At 42.7% G+C, this 19,091-nt stretch overlaps 1 protein-coding gene across 4 annotated transcripts in view; it reads right to left on the reverse strand.

The window, feature by feature from the left end:
- Positions 1-18,392, reverse strand: part of ddr1 (discoidin domain receptor tyrosine kinase 1) — a 47,809-nt gene extending 29,417 nt beyond the window's left edge. Inside the window, exons 1-2 of one of the 4 annotated variants that reach the window (XM_037783495.1) lie at positions 18,029-18,392; positions 2,664-2,821 (exon numbers count right to left, since the gene is read on the reverse strand). In XM_037783495.1, the coding sequence (XP_037639423.1) occupies positions 2,664-2,763 (100 nt within the window). In that variant the 5' untranslated portion in view covers positions 2,764-2,821; positions 18,029-18,392. Of the gene's footprint in view, positions 1-2,663; positions 2,822-15,228; positions 15,471-18,028 lie in introns of those variants that run through there. The other 3 variants (XM_037783496.1, XM_037783493.1, XM_037783494.1) reach the window with 3 other exon arrangements.
- Positions 18,393-19,091: the final 699 nt, after the last annotated feature.

Genomic DNA, 19,091 nt, shown 5'->3' on the forward strand with positions numbered 1-19,091 from the left:
ATAAAGAGAAAGTGGGAGAGAGAGACATGAGCAACATTCTCATCCGTGTGGAGCACATGTCCGAGGGAACTTAATATTTCCATTAGAGTGTCAGGAGCCATCATTGGTCACGGAGCATAATGTTGTTATGTCATCTGTGGGAAAACTTCCGGACTTCATGCTTCATAACCCACACAGAGAGGAGGGAGGAAAGAAATACCAAACTCTACACTAAATAGTTGCTGTCCTCTCTTGTTTTGTTGCAGAATCTCTCGGGATATAGTCTGTACTAATGAGTTCATGTAAAACGTAATGGCAGTGTTTTGCGTCACTTATTCCTGTGAGTCCGCTTTGTCCTGTCAAAAGTAACAACAGCAAAGTCATTAAAATTCATCTGAACACATTGTGTATCATGTGCCTCCTGTGAGACACTGTGACCCGTCTTCTCAGACTACACTTTTCCTGTTTTTTTCCCCCCTCCATCCCACACAAAGCCACCTCCTCGAGGCTTCGGCAATCCTACCCAGCCCCTGTTCCAGTTACCACTGCTCTGGGATTAACAGGAAGAGAACAAAAGAGAGAAAGAAAACCAAGGGCGAATGAAAGAACACAGACAGGTCTCAGATATCTGCGCTGACTCCCTTCCAGCAGCAGCGTTATCATATGATCCAGATAGCAAGGTCCCAGGCAGGGATTACTCAATGACCCAGCTATCCGCTCTGGAGTCAGTCCCGAGGAGGAGGAGGATGAGAGGCTGAGGGAGGGTTTGGGTAGTGATAAAGTGGAAAGGGGTACTGAGTGACAGCGATATGGAGGGGAGGCCGAGGGCGACAGAAAGAGGCGGGGGCGGGGTGGGCGTCTAACTCAGTTTCTGTCATTGAGTCAGCGGACAGGAATGTTGGGCTGAATGACAAACCCTAAAAACCCCGACGGGTGCAGCACACACACACACACACACGGTTCATCCACGCCCTGCGGACAGGTGCCCATTTTATTACATCATCATCATCACACATCGCCCGTCAACACCCCGCCATCTGCAATCTTCTCACCTCTCTGTCTCCCGTCTCTCTCGCTCCGTGTATCCTCTGCTTTCCCTTTCTGTTATTTTTCATAAAACTTTAACCCACGCAGCTGACCTTCCTGCTCACGCTGTCAAGATTGATTCAGTTGTTTCAACAGGACAAAGTGTGTGTATGTGTATGTGTGTGTTGTACCACAGTCTGTCCATCTATCTCCAACGGTTTCATCAATCTAATCCTAGATTAATATAGTGCAGAAACAATTAGTCGATACATCAGTCATTCAACAGACAATACCGCCATCACAAGAGCTACGCTGCTAGCATGCCAAATGTCTTTTATCAAAATACTTTCAGATACATTTTTTGTTGATTGACTAATTGATTAATGGACTGATTGTTTCAGCTCTAAACAGGATAAACTATTAATCATTTGAGTCATTTATAAAGCAAAAAATCCAAACATTCAATGGATCTAGTTTCTCAAATGTAAGGATTTTTTTTCTCTTTTATAGACTAAGCAATGAATAAAAAAAAAAAATCAACATATGATAAAAATAATAATCAGCCTTGGTCTCATTCACAGTCTAGCTGCTGCAGTAAGAAGTTTTACCGAGCTGTAATCAGTCTCCTCTGGTTACACCTGGTTGGCTCTCATTCACCAACACATCATGCACTCCCTTCCCCGACATTTTGACTGACACTTTCATGAGCTGCCTGTGCATTAGCGGTCTTGACGAGACGGGGCGGGGGGGGGCCTGTCCGGCTATCTCATTCTCCTATTACACACGACTGGCTGGCAGACGGGGAGAGGACACAGGATAGCCTGTTGATAGCGGACGGAGAATGAGCCTTACTGATCTGAGAATGTGAGGAGAATGTCGGAGCAGCAGGACGGACGATTGCTGTGCCCGTGGACACGAGGAGGAGATGGAGGAAGAAGAGGGAAAGGGCTTGAAAATGCAATCATGTCTGAGTTTTTGTGGGAATAAAAATCAACCTTGAAATGTGCCAACTGCCAAGCGATTTAAAATGTGGCAGTTTTAAGTGGAAAAACACTCAAAGAAAGAAAAAAATAGAATTACCGCCTCACGGGTGTATGCCTCCACCAACCAGTCAAGTTACAGTTTACAACCATGTCTGTCCAAAATGTCATAACTTCATCATTTCATCCTGTTAGACATTTGTGTGAAATTGTCATAATTAGGATATGAATTCTTAATTTATGGCAAACAAATGTGTTTTGTGAGGTCACAGTGATCTCTGACCTTTGACAACCAAAATCAAATCAGGTCATTCTTGAATCCAAGTGGACGTTTGTGCCAAATTTGAAGAAATTCCCTCAAGCCGTTCCTGAGATATCACAAGAATGGGACGGACGTGAGGTCACAGTGACCTTGACCTCTGACCTTTGACCACCACAATCTAATTTGTTGATCTTTGAGTCCTAGTGGACATTTGTGCAGGATTTGAAGAAATTCCCTCCAGGCGTTCCTGATATAGTATTCACAAGAATGGACCGGACGGACAACCCGGAGACATAATGCCTCCAGGCCATGGCTCTTGCCGGCGCAGAGGCATAAAAACACAGGATTTAGGGAACAATTTATCCATCCCCAATTTAGATGTTGTCTGTGTTGCATGTGTGTATATGACATCCTACCTGGGTTAAAGTGCCACTCATGGTCCCCTGAAGACGACACCAGCGCCACCAGGACTGTGACCACAGTGACAGAATTCAGCCGCAGGGTTGGCGAGGCCATGACAGCAGCAACACGCCTGGTTACCTGTCCGGGGACGCGCTGATGTCCACAGGCATACCTGTCACAGAGAAAGGGATATTTAGATTTACATCCACTTTAGGATTCTTGTCCGTGCTTGTAGAAACTGCACAAACCACAAATGGTTTTATTTTCACGCCCACGTGTATATTACACATGCACACACACACACATACACCTCCAGACTGAGGCTCACCATCTCCATCTATAACTCCCTCAATCAAATCCTCTTAGTCCAAAGCACGTAGCATGTCCCACAGTCATTTGTTTCTCTACGCTTTGCATGCCAAGCTCAGCCGTGGACCAAACCCCAGCGGAGCAAGCAGCACAAAGCCATATAACAAAGGCCACTTTCACACACTAATTTGTTTTTCTCTCTGGCAGCAGAATGCCGTGATACAATAATACTTTTGCTGCCTTTAGAAAGGGTACAAACAGCTTGGTAATTGAAGATGGTATAATTAGCCGGCCCCATTTACTCCCTGAGAATTTTTTATTCCTTCTGTACAGCGCAGAGCACCCGGGCGGAGATGCTTTTTTGGAATAAATAACAAACAGATGAAGCTGTAAGATTGGAGAAATTAAAGCCAGTGAGTGAGAGAGAGAAGGACAGATATCCAAAGTATTTTGAGTTAATGGGGACGCAAACATGGTCTGTGCTATGTTAGTGCAAAGTGAAGTACTTAATCATAACACCACATCACTGACATTTTGCATGTGTTGCTGAGTGAGTTTAAAGGAACAGTGTTTAACATTTTGGGGGATCTATTAGCAAAAATGGAATACAATATTCATAACTATGTTTTCATTAGTGTATAATCAACTGAAACTAAGAATCGTTGTGTTTTCGTTAGCTTAGAATGAGCCCTTCATATCTACATAGGGAGCAGGTCCTCTTTCTACAGTAGCCCGGAACGGATAAAACAAAAAACTGTCTCTAGAGAGAGCCTTTCACGTTTTTACGTTACCTGAAGGCCACCGTAGTTCTCCGACACGCTTGTGAAACTGCGGTATCGTGAGCCGCAAAGTGCAAAACCCTGCTGCCGCCAGCCGCTGTCTGACTTCCATTGCTCCTAAAGTAGTGTTATTATGGTAAGGATGGCTTCTGAGCGAAGCGAACGGCGTCACCACGGTTTTGCACTCGGCGGCTCACTTTACTGCAGTCTTGGAAAGAGGGGAGTGAAAGGAGGGGTACTCGGTTGCAATCTGCAACCACACCACTAGATGCCACCAAATCGTGCACACTGTACCTTTAAAGACCCTAGGAACCTTAAAACTTACCAAGAAACACCTACACTCAGGTAAAACTAATGCAGTCTGATACAGCAGTCCTGCAATAAATCCTACCTCATTAATATAAATGGGGTGGACATAATATTAGGAACATCTCTCAGTACAACGTAATACAATTCAATGAAACAACTAGGGCTGTCCTAGACCAAAGAAATTCTTAGTCGACTAACACTCATACGATTTTTTCGACTAGTTGATTTAATCAACAAATCTGTAAAACTGAGTTTCTCCACAAAGAAACACAAAAGCTCCACTTTAAATATTGTGTTAAACAGAGATGTACTCATATGTTTCTTGGAAATAAGTCATTTAGCAAAAAAAACGACTAGTCGACTAAGGAAATCTCAGTCGACTAAGACCAAAATGACCGATTAACTGACTAAGAGAGGGTAGCCCTAGAAACGACAAACTACAGCCTCGACAATGAAGTTGAACTAACAAAACAGTTTCAACGAAAACTGAACATTATAACCTTCATGAAGATAGGATTGCTTTAGACTGCATTGGTTTTAGCTTGGTGTACCTTCAACTGAGTGTAGATCTACAATATTTTCAAAATGACATAGTATATAAGATATGTGAAGGTAGAATATGTGAATCATACAAAAAAAAAAAGCACATTTCACAGCTCTATCCCTCGTGCATATTTTACTTTTGAGACGTGTTCGAGGACGACTTCCAGTGGTGAAGCAAGAGGGAGGCAAGAAACCTCATGATAAGTGGAAGTCTGAAGTGGGAGTGACAGCTGGGAGAGACAGAGAGGCCAGGCTGTCTTCCCAGTAGACCCTCTGTGTTTCGGCTTCATCTCTGACTAGACTGGGACAGGCCGACAGCTGACACACAGCTGTAGTGACAGAAGATCGGAGGGGAGGGGGTGGGGGAGTAGCCGAGGGAGTCGGGGAGGGGGGATGTATGGAAACAGAGTGAATAGTAGAGTTAGCTCAGGCACAACAGGGCGGAGACGGTGGAACAAGAGCAGCGATGACATGGGTACATGTGTGTGTGTTTGGGAGGAGGGAGGTGGTGTGGAGAGGGTGACTTATGGCCTTGCGCGGTGTGTGTATGCATGGGTGCGTGGGGCTCGTATGTAGGCACAGAGGAGATCTCAGGGATAGCCAGGCAGTGCAGCTGTCCTGAATGGGAGACACAACGCAACCGATACATGGTGCATGTGTTTCCAAGTGGGGAGAGAGAAAGAGAGGCTGAAATCTTTTTTTTTTTTCCTTTACAGAAAAAAAACAAGTTGTCCAAATGAGTAAGTATGTGTGTGAGTATGCCAGATGACAAAAGGCTGAAATATGGGGCTTACCGGACTAAAGCTGCGTGTGCAAAATCATAGCTGAGAATCTGACGACTGGAGCCACAAATCTGAGGCAATCACCATAACAACCACCGTGATATCAAACAAACATTATCCTCGACAGCGTCTCATCACCGTTTTGTCAATGAAGGGGGGGGAAATAACCTTTTATCCAACACACTACAGAAAGACATTATAAGCAAGCGAAGAAAAATCAGCCAGACAAATGCTTTGGCGAGCAGGAACAAAAGCGGCCACAGCCATCCGAGAACATTGTTGTTGGAGAAGTCAAGTGGTGTTGAACAGCTGTGGTTAGTGCTCAGAGAGAGGCAGAAGGACCTGCTGTGTTCTGGAGGAGGCAGCGCAGTGTGGAGCCCAATCTACACTTGTCTCGACTAATCCATACGCAGGTCTAATGAATACTTATGAGCAGCTGCTGTTTCTGTCCCGCACAACAAAACACAACTGACACCAGAGAGACGGAGTCGAGAGCAGAGAGACACACACAGGAGAACGTTTTTAAGTTAGCAGCCATTGCATCATTAAAGATAGTTTGCCAGAGTCTCTATAATTAGATTGCCTCAGTGAAAAACTGGCAGGACGGCTTTGGCACTGGTTAGTGTCTTTTCTAGAGAGCCCCTCGAGTTGGAACCAAATGTCTGCATTCGTTATTCTTTCCAACTTAAGCCGGTCCAAAGTGACCTAAAGGATTATTCAGGTTGTTTTGCACAACCCATTAACTGCAAATTGTGTATGCTTTACATCACTGCTGAGAATATCATAACTATTGGCTTTTACACTCCAGACAGCCATTAGTTTAAGTCAGTACAGTATAACATCATCTTGCAGACTTGAAACCTAATGGAGGTAATCAATCACAGTCATTATTTAGTCCACTTTTTTTTCTTTATTACAGTTACATAATCGACATCCCAGACTTAAGGGAGCTGCTGCACAGCAATATTTCCAAATGCAGAAACTAGCAAACTTACAATATGCTTTTAACAATGATTGCTTTTGGAGCAACAAATCATTTGAACGACATGATTCTTAGCAGCAAACATACTAATGTTGACTAAGAGTTGTTGGAGAAGAGGCAGTATCGATCCGTCAGTCGGTCAGTCCACACCTTGTCCAGACTGAAATGTCTAAACAACAGACTTTCATGTCCCCCACAGGATGAACTGTAATCACTTTGGTGATCCCTTAACCTTTCCACAATCTGTAAAACTAATGACATTGCCATCAGGCTCAGCTGTACTTTGTCTATGAATTACTGATAAGGAAATGTCAGCACGTAACATGCTTAACTGGTGAATATTGTAAACTTGACCTGCTAAACATCAGCATGGTAGCCTTGTCACTGTGAGCATGATAGCATGCTAATGATAGCATTTACCTCTCATTAGAAAGGCTGTGCCTAAGTACTGTACAGCCTGACAGAGCCACTCACATGTAGACACGTGGTCTTGTTAAAACCAGTGGGCTACCTCTGGGTCTGAAAAGTGAAGCCAATGCTGAAGAGCCTTAAACTTGTATTCTTTCTAACAGCCAGCAGGGGGCGACTCCTCTGGTTGCACAAAGACGTCTGATTGTATAGAAGTCTATGAGAAAATGAGCCTACTTCTCACTTGATTTATTACAAACATTGTAAACATGAGTAAACATGAGTAAACATTACAAACATTGTAAACATGAGTTTATGGTCTCAATCGCTAGTTTCAAGTCTTCTTCAATACAGCATGATGTTCATTTAGTAAATAATGGTCCCATTTAGAGTCAAATAGACCATAAAGTAGGGTATGCTTTAGGGCGTAGCTACCGTGTGATTGACAGGTCGCTACCACAGCGTTGTCCAGTCTGGGATTTGTCCAGGTTTTCGTCTTACAACTTTAACCTTTTCAGAGTGTGTTTTCAGTTCATGGAAGTTAATTGTAACATTTTGGTCGCCTAAAAATTTCTTATTCAGTGTTCGTCTGTACTTAGCTCCACCCTCTTGTGTCACTTCTGGTTGCAAAAAAACAACATGGCGAAGAACAAAATGCTGAACTTCAGGCTTCAAAACGGCAGTTTACAAACCAATGGGTGACGTTACGGTAACTACATCAATATATTATACTGTATACAGTCTATAGTTAAAATATAACCTGCTCTCATCTGCATTAATATGTGATGATAACTTAATGCTGACAAAAATACTGATACCTTGTGTTTACTATCATGAATAACCTATTGTAAGCATGTTTTACAGTTAATGTGTGCAAGGTGAAAGCAACGCTTGCATAAAAGGTACTAAATGTATTTAAAATTGACTGTATCATTTGGAAAATGTTCAGCAGTGATATAAAGGATGTGATTTGTTAAGCCTTAATGTTTGTGTCTTGTCCATACACAGACCTCATTAAATGAAGTCTGCAATCACAGCAAGATTAGAGTAACGAGCTGCCTCAGTTAGACATGACTAATGGCTGCTGGGAGACAAACCGTAGTGCGCTCTTTGTTTTGCATTTCCATCAGTATGTGAGGAGGACGCTGGTGAGGTCGTACGCACTGCTACCCTCTGAGTCCTGGAGAGAAGGATGCGCGGATTAATCTCCAAACTTCACAACACTTTGAAGGGGGAGACTATGCGTCAGCCGCAGAAACAAGGTCATTTGATGGATTTCCTGTAAACAGGCTTGATTCTGGGCGACTCGGGGACGGTGTGAATGTGCTGATCCCTGCGGGGCCACTGTTTCCTTGTTTTTACTGAAGACTCACTCCAGGCGTAAGTAGTATTGGCAGCACCAATCTGTCCACGGGCTCCGTTTTTCATCTTGAAAGAATTTCCTTCCTTCCTTCCTGTACCTTGAGCTTACTTTGGTTAAATATTAAAATATCATTCAGTGTCCTTCAGTCAAAGTGAGGAAACAACAAAACTACTCCCCCTAGTCAGTGAGGATGGAAACTAACTAAACTGAAAATATAGGCGGTGTACTTCTAACAATTACCTACAATGACATCTACAAAAGATCCATGATATGTCAGGAGGAAGCTACGGGTAATGTCTGGTGATATGCCCTACTATTTGTCATAGTGCTGGTCATACATTGGTCATCAAATTGTACAGCTATGTGTCATAATATTCATCTATACAAGGAAGCGCCAGTCACGACTGTGGCATCTGATCTTCCTGAGTTTTACCAGAGGATGAGGAAGCAGGCGGGAAGAATGGATGAGTCACTTAAACAGGGTAATGAGAGCTGAAGGAGAAGGCAGCAACGGTGGCCGAGTCAGAAAAACAAATTAAACAGCAGCGACGACAAAAAGAGAAAGTGTAGCATGTGACTAATAATGACTGAAGGAGGTGGTGAATCATGATGAAACACTGGAGGAAACAGGGTAAGGGGATTGTAAAAGAAAAACGTGTTTCCAGTAATAATTAAGTTGTGCTGAACATCGTGTGACTGACTCATTGAGACAGCTCAGCTTTCATCCAACAAATACCCAATTCAAAACACACCTTCCTGGTCGCACAGACAAAGCAGAACAGGACTGTGCAACAGCACGGCTTATGTGTTAGTTTAACACGAGTCGAGGCTCGAGGGAAGTGCAAAGAAACGGGTAAAAAATGAATGTAATAAAGTCGGGTTCATTAGCATGCGGCTACACCAAGCTGAAATCAATCATAACTAAAAGAGTGAAACTTCCATCTTGTCACTTTTCACTGCCTGCGTTATACTTGGAAGCGGATCCACTTGGCTCCTCGGCCCATACCGGTGGCAGCATTGCTCAGCATATCTGCATGGCGGACGGAGACAAATGGTGACTGATTACCCCAGGTTGGTCTGGCAAATGAAGAATGCCTTCATCAACAGCAGCCACACAAGCCCATGTGTAAGTGTGGGGACGAAGCATTACACTAAACGTGTAGCCAGAAACACTTTTTTCTTTTGGTGTCCTGCCCTTTTTTTGTTGGGGTGGAAAACATTATGGTAGGAACTTGATTCGTGGAAGTGGCATACACTCATCTAGACAAGTTTAAAACACATCTTAAATGTATATAATACACAGAATATTGACATACTGTATGTTCAAGAGCACAATGGCTTCAAAAGCACGGGTAGTACCACACCAGTAACAGTTCAAAAAGTTGGTTATTTAGGAGTCTGACAGCGGTGGCAGTCATCTGTGCCTGTAGGAGTGTGTTATTGCTCATATTGTATGTGTTTGTTGTAGATACTGTTCAGTACCTGGTAGAGCTACGATATATCAGCCAGCACAATATATCAGCTGATAACTTACTGCAGATATATAAGTAATGATAAGGAAAGCCAAAGATGTGTTTTTGGTTAAAAAAAAAAAAAAGTAGTTCATCAAAAATTACTGACAATGTTTATTTTTCAATTGTAAAATGTTCTGATCAGTACATATAGAGGTCACAAATCTTTAATAAACATATTTAAGGGATCCATATAAAAAAATGCTTATGTGATGTAAAAAAAATAATATTAGGCAATAGATTAAATGTATTTAATGATTATTAAATTAATCGCTAACTATTTTGATAATCGATTAATCGTTTTGAGGTATTTATTTAAGAAAAAAAAAAGTTAAAATTCTCTGATTCCAGCTTCTTCAATCTGAATATTTTCTGGTTTCTTTACTCCTCTATGACAGTAAACTGAATTTCTTTGAGTTGTGGACAAAACAAGACATTTGAGGACATCGTCTTGGGCTTTGGGAAACACTGATCGACATTTTTCACCATTTTCTGATATTTTACAGACCAAACAACTAGTCGATTAATCAAGCTAATAATCAACAGATTAATCGGCAATGAAATTAATCGTTAGTTGCAGTCCTAAATAGATCTTTATCAGATCTAAATTCTCAAATATGTCCACAAAACTCCAGTTCTCATTATGAGTTAGTTCCTGGTCTTTGGTGATGATTAGCTTTCAACAGGCTTGATGTTGCAAATGATTCACAACGATAAAAAGCACAAAGCATCGGGGTCTTGTCATAAACTATGGTGTCTAATTGTTTTTTCTGCAGAATACGGTGTACCCAGAACCTCTTCTAAAGTCTGCACATAATGTTCCACTTATGTTGCTTGTATTTGTTCTGGTAATGTTCATTTTTGGCAGCTGATTTATCCGACCTATGTGACAATTATAAGCTTGAGAAAAAGGTGACCCTTGCAGGTTTGTCCTCTGTCAATTATGAGCTACAAATCAAAAGTATATCCAAAATATGTCTATAGATACAGGCCTGCAGTACGAACCCAATATTTTGTCTGCATTGTGCTCCAATATTATGGCATCTGCAGAGGCAATCAAAAGGAAATGAGCCTGACCAGATACATAAACAGTAACAACACAGAAGGAGGTGGGTTGCCTGTTCCAAATGAGTGCCAAGAGTGAACTAGAATAAAACAAAAGATGTTCTGTGACAGCTGAAATCTGACAAAGAACAGTGACGTCAAAAAAAAAAGATCCCACCAAGCGAAGGCCTTGTTAGCACCTCTGGCAATCAGCGGGATCTACTCGGAGTCGGCTGTTCATTAGCTGCATCGTGTGAATCAAAGACAGAAGTCCTCTATCTGTGCTCGCAAATGAGAAACTGTAGAAGAGAGTGCGTTAGAAGTTCTTCTGGGAAACTGGTTTTTGACTGACAGTAACTGGAACACGGTTTCGGCTCTGGGGGCTTGAAACTTCATACATGTCAGAACATGTAGTATAACTGTTCTCAGCTCTTTTTTCAATGTATAATGCATCTGGAATGAAAGGAGTGGCATTTCACTTTCTAGTGGAAGTGAGATAATGAAAGACCTTTCCCACCTATACTAAAAGTTAGAAGTTGGAGTTTCATGCTGCTGCATGAAAACGAGCCTTCACCACTCCAGTGAGGTTAGATTCGTTCTGAGTTTGACCTCAGTTGAAGCGTGGGTGTAAAAAACGATAATGAGAATCTTGCAGATATGTGGCAGCATTACCGTGTTAATATGACAGCAGAGTGTTCGTAGATGGTTCTAGTTTGACACCGAGGCCGTTTTGGGGCTGCGGTGTGACGGCAAGTCGCAACCCAATTCCCTGAATTCAATTTGCACAGACTCACTGCCACCTGTCAGAGAACAAGTGCGAAGCAGAGGGGAGGATGGGGTGAAAGGAGAGGCATGTGACAGCCCAGTGCTACTCTCACAATGGGCAGAGAGAAAACGGACGGCGACCGAGACACCGAAAGACAGACAGACCGAAGAATGCCATGGTGGAGGAAAATTCCCTCCAGTAACCGAACGAAGAGAATGATGAAGCTAGCGTAGCACAAAAGGAAACTCTTTGCCCGCAGGAGACAAGAATTATTCATCCAGTGAGCAGCTATTGAAACAGAGAGAGAGAGAGAATGGGAGGAGGGAGGGAGGGAAAGACGGAGGGATGGCCTGGAGAGAAACAGAACGGAGCAGAAAGAGAAACCGAGACGCAGGTCAAACAAGAATGAGTTCGGAGAGACTCAGCATTTTGAGTCAAAGTGTGAAAAACAGTCAGGCCGAACCCAGCCCTCTAACAGATGCCTCCTCTCAGGTCTAATGAACAACAGCTGAGCAGAGAGAAAAGTCTTTCAGACGTCTTTGAGCTGCTTAGTGTTTAGCTACTGCAGTGGGTAAACAAAAAAACACATTTGCATGAATTTGGATACAAAAAGTGTTATGAACCTGAATCAGGTCATAACACTTTTTGTATCCAAATTTGCAAAGTCTGGGCTTTGCTGAAACTCTATCCACACACACCGTTAAAAGCCTCAGGCACAGGCAGAGGCCTCTATCACACTTCAGTCCTACTCCTCCTCCCTCTCAGCCTCCTAAAAAGAGCTAAATTACACATCACACAACAGCTTCCTGATGCTAATATGCCCCTCAAAACCCCAGGGAGGGAAAGACCGACAGGTCGGCCCCACTCAGCGTGGATGTCGTTACAATTCAAATTCATTATACGAAGAGGAGACATATTAAAAGAAAAGTTCACCTTTGATGTTGAACACAGTTTTCTTCCATGTTCCAACAAGGTTTCTTACTTTGCCAGAAGCCATTAGTAATTATTAGTGATATGCTGAGCCGCGAGAGGAACGGTGTGTGCTCGCAATTCAAGACGAAAACACCACCGCAGTGTGAGGATTTGAAAAGAGATGAAAAAAAAACTGAAAAGAAAGAAAGAGTGAGAGAACAGAGCATACGCACGGGCTTTTAAGTTTGAGAGAGATTCCATCTTTCATAAGGTTTGTGTAGTTTGTGTAGAAAACTCAAAACAACTCAATGTGATTCACGGTTGGTTTCAGCTCGCAGGATTCAGCATTATTAACACCCTTTACTTATTAACTTCCCTCAACATCATATGATTTCCACATCAAAGTGAGTTTGCAGGTAGAGGGAGGACTGCTGGACAGACTTTTGAGCAGGTTTGTCAAACTCAATTTTACTAAGGGGCTACACCAGTGGCGCCGGAATGAGTTTTAGTACATTACAGTAGAATTTAGTACATTTTAAAGTTAAAAGCATTAATCTGGTGCACTTTGAGAGAAAAATGAAGAGGCCAGATCTCTGAAGAACGTTGTGCTCTAGTAAACTATTTAATCATGTTAGTTGTATATGAATGGTGAGGACAAGGGGAAAATATCCCACCCACAAAGCATGGTTAACGAGAAAGGCTCCCTGTTTCAAGACGAGTCGAGTGGGTTGCCGACATCGGCGCAGACCCCTGACGCACTGGGGACAGTCCACCCCGGTTGACAGTCGCGCCGGGAGCCCTGTCCCTCCAGGGAGAAAGGGCGCACTATGCAACGAGCACTCCATGGCCTCGGGTAGCGGCGAGGTCCGGGTGAGGGAGCTCACAGTTGGAGCCGCGAGCCACCGACCTAGAGCCGGTGCACCGGAGGAAACGCAATGCGATGGCATACAGTCTATGTAGCACACCTGAATCTCTGAGCAAACTGTTCGTGGTCGACTTGCATTGTGGGTAATGTATGTGCCAGGTTTTGACAAGGAAGAAAAATACATGGAATAAAAAAAAGACGATATCTGCGCGTTCAATTTTGATCCTTTTGTTTTAAATTACCCAACAAAGTCTGATAATGTTACAGGTGTGCAAGGCTAAATCACCAGAGTACTCTTTTAGTGAGAGTATTTTATTATTTATGAGTCATAAAACAGTTATTACAGATGAGAAATTACACATTAGGGAGGTGTGTTACTTGCCAACTTCTACATTTTTGTACTCTTCATGTTATGAATTACATCATATGCATACATTAAAACAGGCCACTATTGATTTTGGGACATATGCAGAGACAGGTTCCTGAGCTAAAATGAGGCACCAAGCCAAGTTCCTCCTGAGATACCACGATAAGATATGTGCGACTAAGTCTTTGAAGAAACCTCAGCCGCCAGAATATAACCCCGGTTTGCTTACATCTGAGCAGCAACATTGTTATCTAAGCAGGGCACCCTCGACAGGAAGAGCAAACAGATAAATGAGGAGACCCACAGGGACGATAGGAGAGGGGAGGCTGAGGGGGAGATGGATGAGCGGAGGGAGGAGGGGGACGAGGATAAATGAAACATCTAGTGCTGCTTCAAAGGGAATGAAGAGATAGAAGATGAAGAGGGGGAAAGTGTGCTTCACTTTAGATGTGGAGAGAGAGAGAGACCGATTGTCAGAATTATCAATTACAGGATCAAAGATGTGCTGGATGTCTGATCTGAAAGAAGGTAGGACTTAGGAGATTCACTGAGAGGAAATCAAATAGAGATTTGAGAACTTACTGACAACTAAAACCCGAGAACACCACGGATGCCGCTTTGAAGTGTCACCACCCATTACTCGATGAATTTGTTTCTCTGACAGTCCCGTCAAGCTCGCTCTGCATGTGACCACACATACGACAAATGCAATTGAAAAGTCCAGCTGTCTAGACTTGAGGGGAAATTGGTTTAGGAAAACATGGTGGACAGTTGAGTCCTGCCTTCAATTGGTTTCATTTCCCATTTGCAGGGGACTGTAGAGACGGGAGGCAAGTAACCGTGTCGTGTCTTTGGACGTAAATGAATTCTTCCACCGGCCTTAGTCGGCCTGTCGGGAGCCAATTACTGGCAAAAACAGAATTTAGAGGAGTTGCTGCCTAATGCATGAGAGAAGTCACATAAAAGTCAGTCCTTATGGATGGAAAACACCATTATCATCATTGTGCTCTTTTATGTGGTTAAGTAGCCACATTGGCCACATCGCCATAACGATCAGGCAACTGTGCAAAACATGCAGCTCAGTTATTGTGCAGGATCTGCCCTTCGGGGTTTGGATCAGTATCCACCTGCTAAAAGTCTTTTCAGAATAGTCAACAACCATGAAACACACGGACAAAGACACAAAGGATGGCTGCCACCAAAACAATGACGCAGATAGGAGGACAACAGACTGAGGTCAATGATCAACCAGACTACACAAACCAGTGTTCCCATTGTGGAGAGACCAAATCCTTCTTTTGTGTGTGTGAGCTTGCACACAGGAACGCATCTGGAGTGTTTTTTTGTCACACAACAACAGAAACAACAATGCAAAAAAAAAAAACTTGTCAATTTGTTCTTGTCTTGTAGATAAAAAACGACTTTTGTCGCCGAGTCTTAAAATGTCTAAAAGACCGACACAAAACAAATAACAAACAGCCATTTCACAGACACTCTCAGACAAATTACTTTGCTCTGTCTGCGCATACTTCTCCACAAATCATATTATGCAATTAATGTCTCCCAAGCCTGCCAAGACACATACAAAATCAATAAAAAAAATGTTCCCCAAAGTGTGTGCATGCGCAATTATACTCACATAACAGGTCTATCCAACTCTTTAATATATTCTGCGTCTCCTCTTGCTGGACTGCCCAGCTGATAAAAAGCAGCTATGCAGGGCCAACGGCTCTCGTGGGATGCTTAGCAGCCAGATGCCCATTAGACAGAGATCCAGCAGACCTGTGTTAGCTGCGAGGGACTGTGTACCCATGCTCAGGACTCCTCCTCACTTTATGCCCCTGCCTTTGCTACAGAGGCAGAGAGGGAGGGATGGAGAGACAGAAAATTGCCTTTTATTGCCTCTCTATCTATTGGCAAATAGCACAGACACCCCCACCTCCTCCTCTCAACACTCCAACAATGCTACACCTCCTCTGGACTGCTTGCTCAGTCCCAACGGCCAACAAACTACCCTCATCTACAGTTCTCGTGTGGGGGGAAAGGTGACTGCGCCGCTGCACTGCACACCCACTGAAGCCCATTGTTAACTACTCCATCAGGCCACCTCCGCCCCTCTGCAAGGCATGCACAAACACACGGGAACAAGCTGGCAACAGAAACCCCCATTTTCACCTCTCTCCTTCTGTCTCTTTCTGCAGTACAAAAACAAACCGAAATATATGCAGCACAACTTTTTCTTGATTTCTTGCAGCATCCTGTTCAAAGAGAAGATGAAAATCATTTATTAAACCATGTGATTGATTCACTCCATCTTCTGGCTCATAAAAAAAACACAAAATGTGTATTCAGTTCAAAGTCCAAACCTTGTGTGGCAGCTCCTTCCAACAGTTTGAACATATGTTCTGTATCAACACTTCTCCAGCGTCAGATTGGTGATTTCAGGTTAGGTTCTGGTGACTGATTATTAGCTCCCCAAAGGAAGAACCATCTCATTTAAGGTCAGAGGTGAATGAAACCAGAGCAGATGATGGTCTTCAAAAAAGAGAGGAGTCCAAGGCACTCTTCTGGCAAGAAAATATAAAGCCTTTATTCAATTGGCTATTTCATGATGAAATGCTAAAAACAATGCTGGTACATGTAAGATTGGGTAACAACCCACTCGCAGCGGCACAAGCAGCCTTCTTCAGGGTGTGTGCAGATGATGGTCTTATTGGAGGTCACCTGTGAGGTCACAGGGTTAATGGTGGGTGTGATGATGACCACCACCTGGATGGTGTAAACGTTAGACATTTTACTGACCCATTCATCAAAGGCTGCATGCCAGGAAGACATACTTTTGTTTGACTTGTGAGGTCTGTGTGTGTTTTTGTGAATGAGGTGTAAAGAAAGCGAGGAATGAGTTCAGCAGACTGCAAAGAAAATATGAATCCACTGAATGTGAATACATTTGTCTGTGCAATATATCCTTGATGCAATATATACACCTCAAGTGCAACTTTGTTTATTTTATTTATTACATTTACTCATTTTACAAGTGCAAATACCTCTGTTTACATTACATCTATTTTTATATTTTATACTCTAGTGTAACACTTCTGTTTATACTTATTTATTACATCTACTTTACCTGTTTTATTTACTTTATATAACTGTGTGTGTGTTTTAACTGTTATATGTTTTATCTGCCTCGTTTAGTCTTGTCAAGTATTTGTTTTAAAGCACATGACAAGAAGTGGCAACTGTGAATCTCGTTGTATTTAATACAATGACAATAAAGCTTTCTATTCTATTCTATTCTGAAAGGAGTGACAACTCCAACAAAGTCATCCCACTGGGTAAAGATTGGACGTGATGACTGGCAGGATGGAACAGCCTTGGCACAAATCAGCACTCTGAATAATGTTTTCTCTGCTGCCACATTTAACAAGTTGTTGAACCGTTTAAATCTGAATCAACACTTCTCCAGCGTCAGATTGGTGATTTCAGGTTTGGTTCTGGTGACTGATTAATAGCTCCCCAAAGGAAGAACATCCTCATTTAAGGCCAGAGGAATGAATGAAACCAGAGCAGATGATGGTCTTATTGGAGGTCACCTATGAGGTCACAGGGTTAATGGTGGGTGTGATGATGACCACCACCTGGATGGTTAGACATTTCACTGACCCATTCATCAAAGGCTGCATGCCAGGAAGAAATACTTTTGTTTGACTTGTGAGTGTGTTTTTTGTGAATGAGGTGTAAAGAAAGTGAGGAATGAGTTCAACAGACTGCAAAGAAAAGGAGTGACAACTCCAACAACGTCATCACACTGCGTAAACATTGGACATGATGACGAGCAACAGTCTTGGCACAAATCAGCACACTCTGAATAATGTTTTCTCTTCTGCCAAAAAGTTAAAGAATTTGTACAATTACACTCCAACATGTGCATGGGATGGTAGTGTTGTTTTCTCTTTCAATGTAACACAAAATGTTCCAAGAAGGAATGCACAAGTTTTTGATTTGACACCACAGGAGATCCTTTCTTAACTAGGTGATAAACAATTGTGCTCTTCTTTATTGCATGCAATTAAGTATTCTGCCACAAGATGTTGAACCGTTTAAAACGAGCCCAGACGATGATGTACACGGTCAGAATATTCGACAAAAGGCACAATGTCTCTGCCAACACAAAACGTGCAGAGACACAACGTTTCACCTCATATGAGCGCTTCCCAGCAGCCCATGGCCAGAGTCCAGAGCCTCACACCGAGACTCTTAGACGCCAAGCCACAGACAGAAACAGACCACTCTCACACAGAGACAGACCACACTCACACAGAGACAGACAGCTGCAAATATCCGTCTGTAATATTATTATTATAGCAGCTCGTTTGTGGAGTAAAGTGCGCACTGAGACAGAATTACGCGCGAAGGGTTTAAATGAGTTTACTTACCTATAATAACAGAAGAAAGTGTTGCGTTGACAGTCCAAACTTTTTTAGGTGAAGTAGAAGAAGTAAAGCTGTGTGTTTTTTGTTCCTGAACACACACTGAATAATCCAAAACGGTGCTCTCTCTCTCTCTCTCTCTCTCTCTCTGTGTTGAACGACCTCTGTGTCCAAACTCGGAAAACAACAAATTACGCACCAGCTGACACTAAACCCACAGCTTCCACAGGATACTCTGAAGATAAATTGTTTTAAAACTTGTCAATATGTTAAAAGAAAAAGATAGAAACCGTCCAGGGTCGCTGCTTCAGCCTCCTCGGCCCCCTCTCTCTCTCTCTCTGTGTGAGTCTGAGTCTCAGTCAGCTCCAACCTCAGTCCGTCTCCAGCAGGCGCCACCAGGTGCTCATTTACATAACTGCACCGGCTGTGTCCAATCAGCGCTCAGAGCAAGGTGTCTGATTGAATATTCCAGGAGGAGCAGCAGCCAATCAGAGCTCCAGGTGGGCGGGACCTGCGACCTTAACAACACTGTTAGAATGAAATTCAACATGAAGCCTTTTGGGGGCGATGGGAGTTTTTTCTTTGTTACAGCAAACACTGAGATTTGGGGGAAAATGATATGGAAGTTTTTATTATTCTTTATTAGTTGTAACCCACAGAAGACATTCCACAAATGTGTACCATGATATGCAAATAGTTCACTATATCCACAAACATGTATTTTTGTATTTGTGTTGTGTAAAGTCACATTATTAGTCACATTAATAGTTTAAATGCAAAGGTTAACTCAGTCAATACTTTTATTTGCAAAGATATGTGCTCTCTCAAAGTAGTGCTATGATGTTGGATATTACAAGGACTGTGATAAATGCAAATACAGATCTGATGGCATAAAAAAGTAAAACAAATTTTACTCAGATTTAATGTATCATGATCGTAACGCCAGATTGTTGCCAATACACAGCCCTAGTTGTAGAGAGTCTTTGCTTTGGGAATATTATAAATCACCTGAATCTCTATGGAAGTTTCTATTGGACTTTATTAGTTGTAACCCACAGAAGACATTCCA

Source organism: Sebastes umbrosus, chromosome 11 (genome assembly GCF_015220745.1).
Source record: "Sebastes umbrosus isolate fSebUmb1 chromosome 11, fSebUmb1.pri, whole genome shotgun sequence".
NCBI lineage: Eukaryota > Metazoa > Chordata > Actinopteri > Perciformes > Sebastidae > Sebastes > Sebastes umbrosus.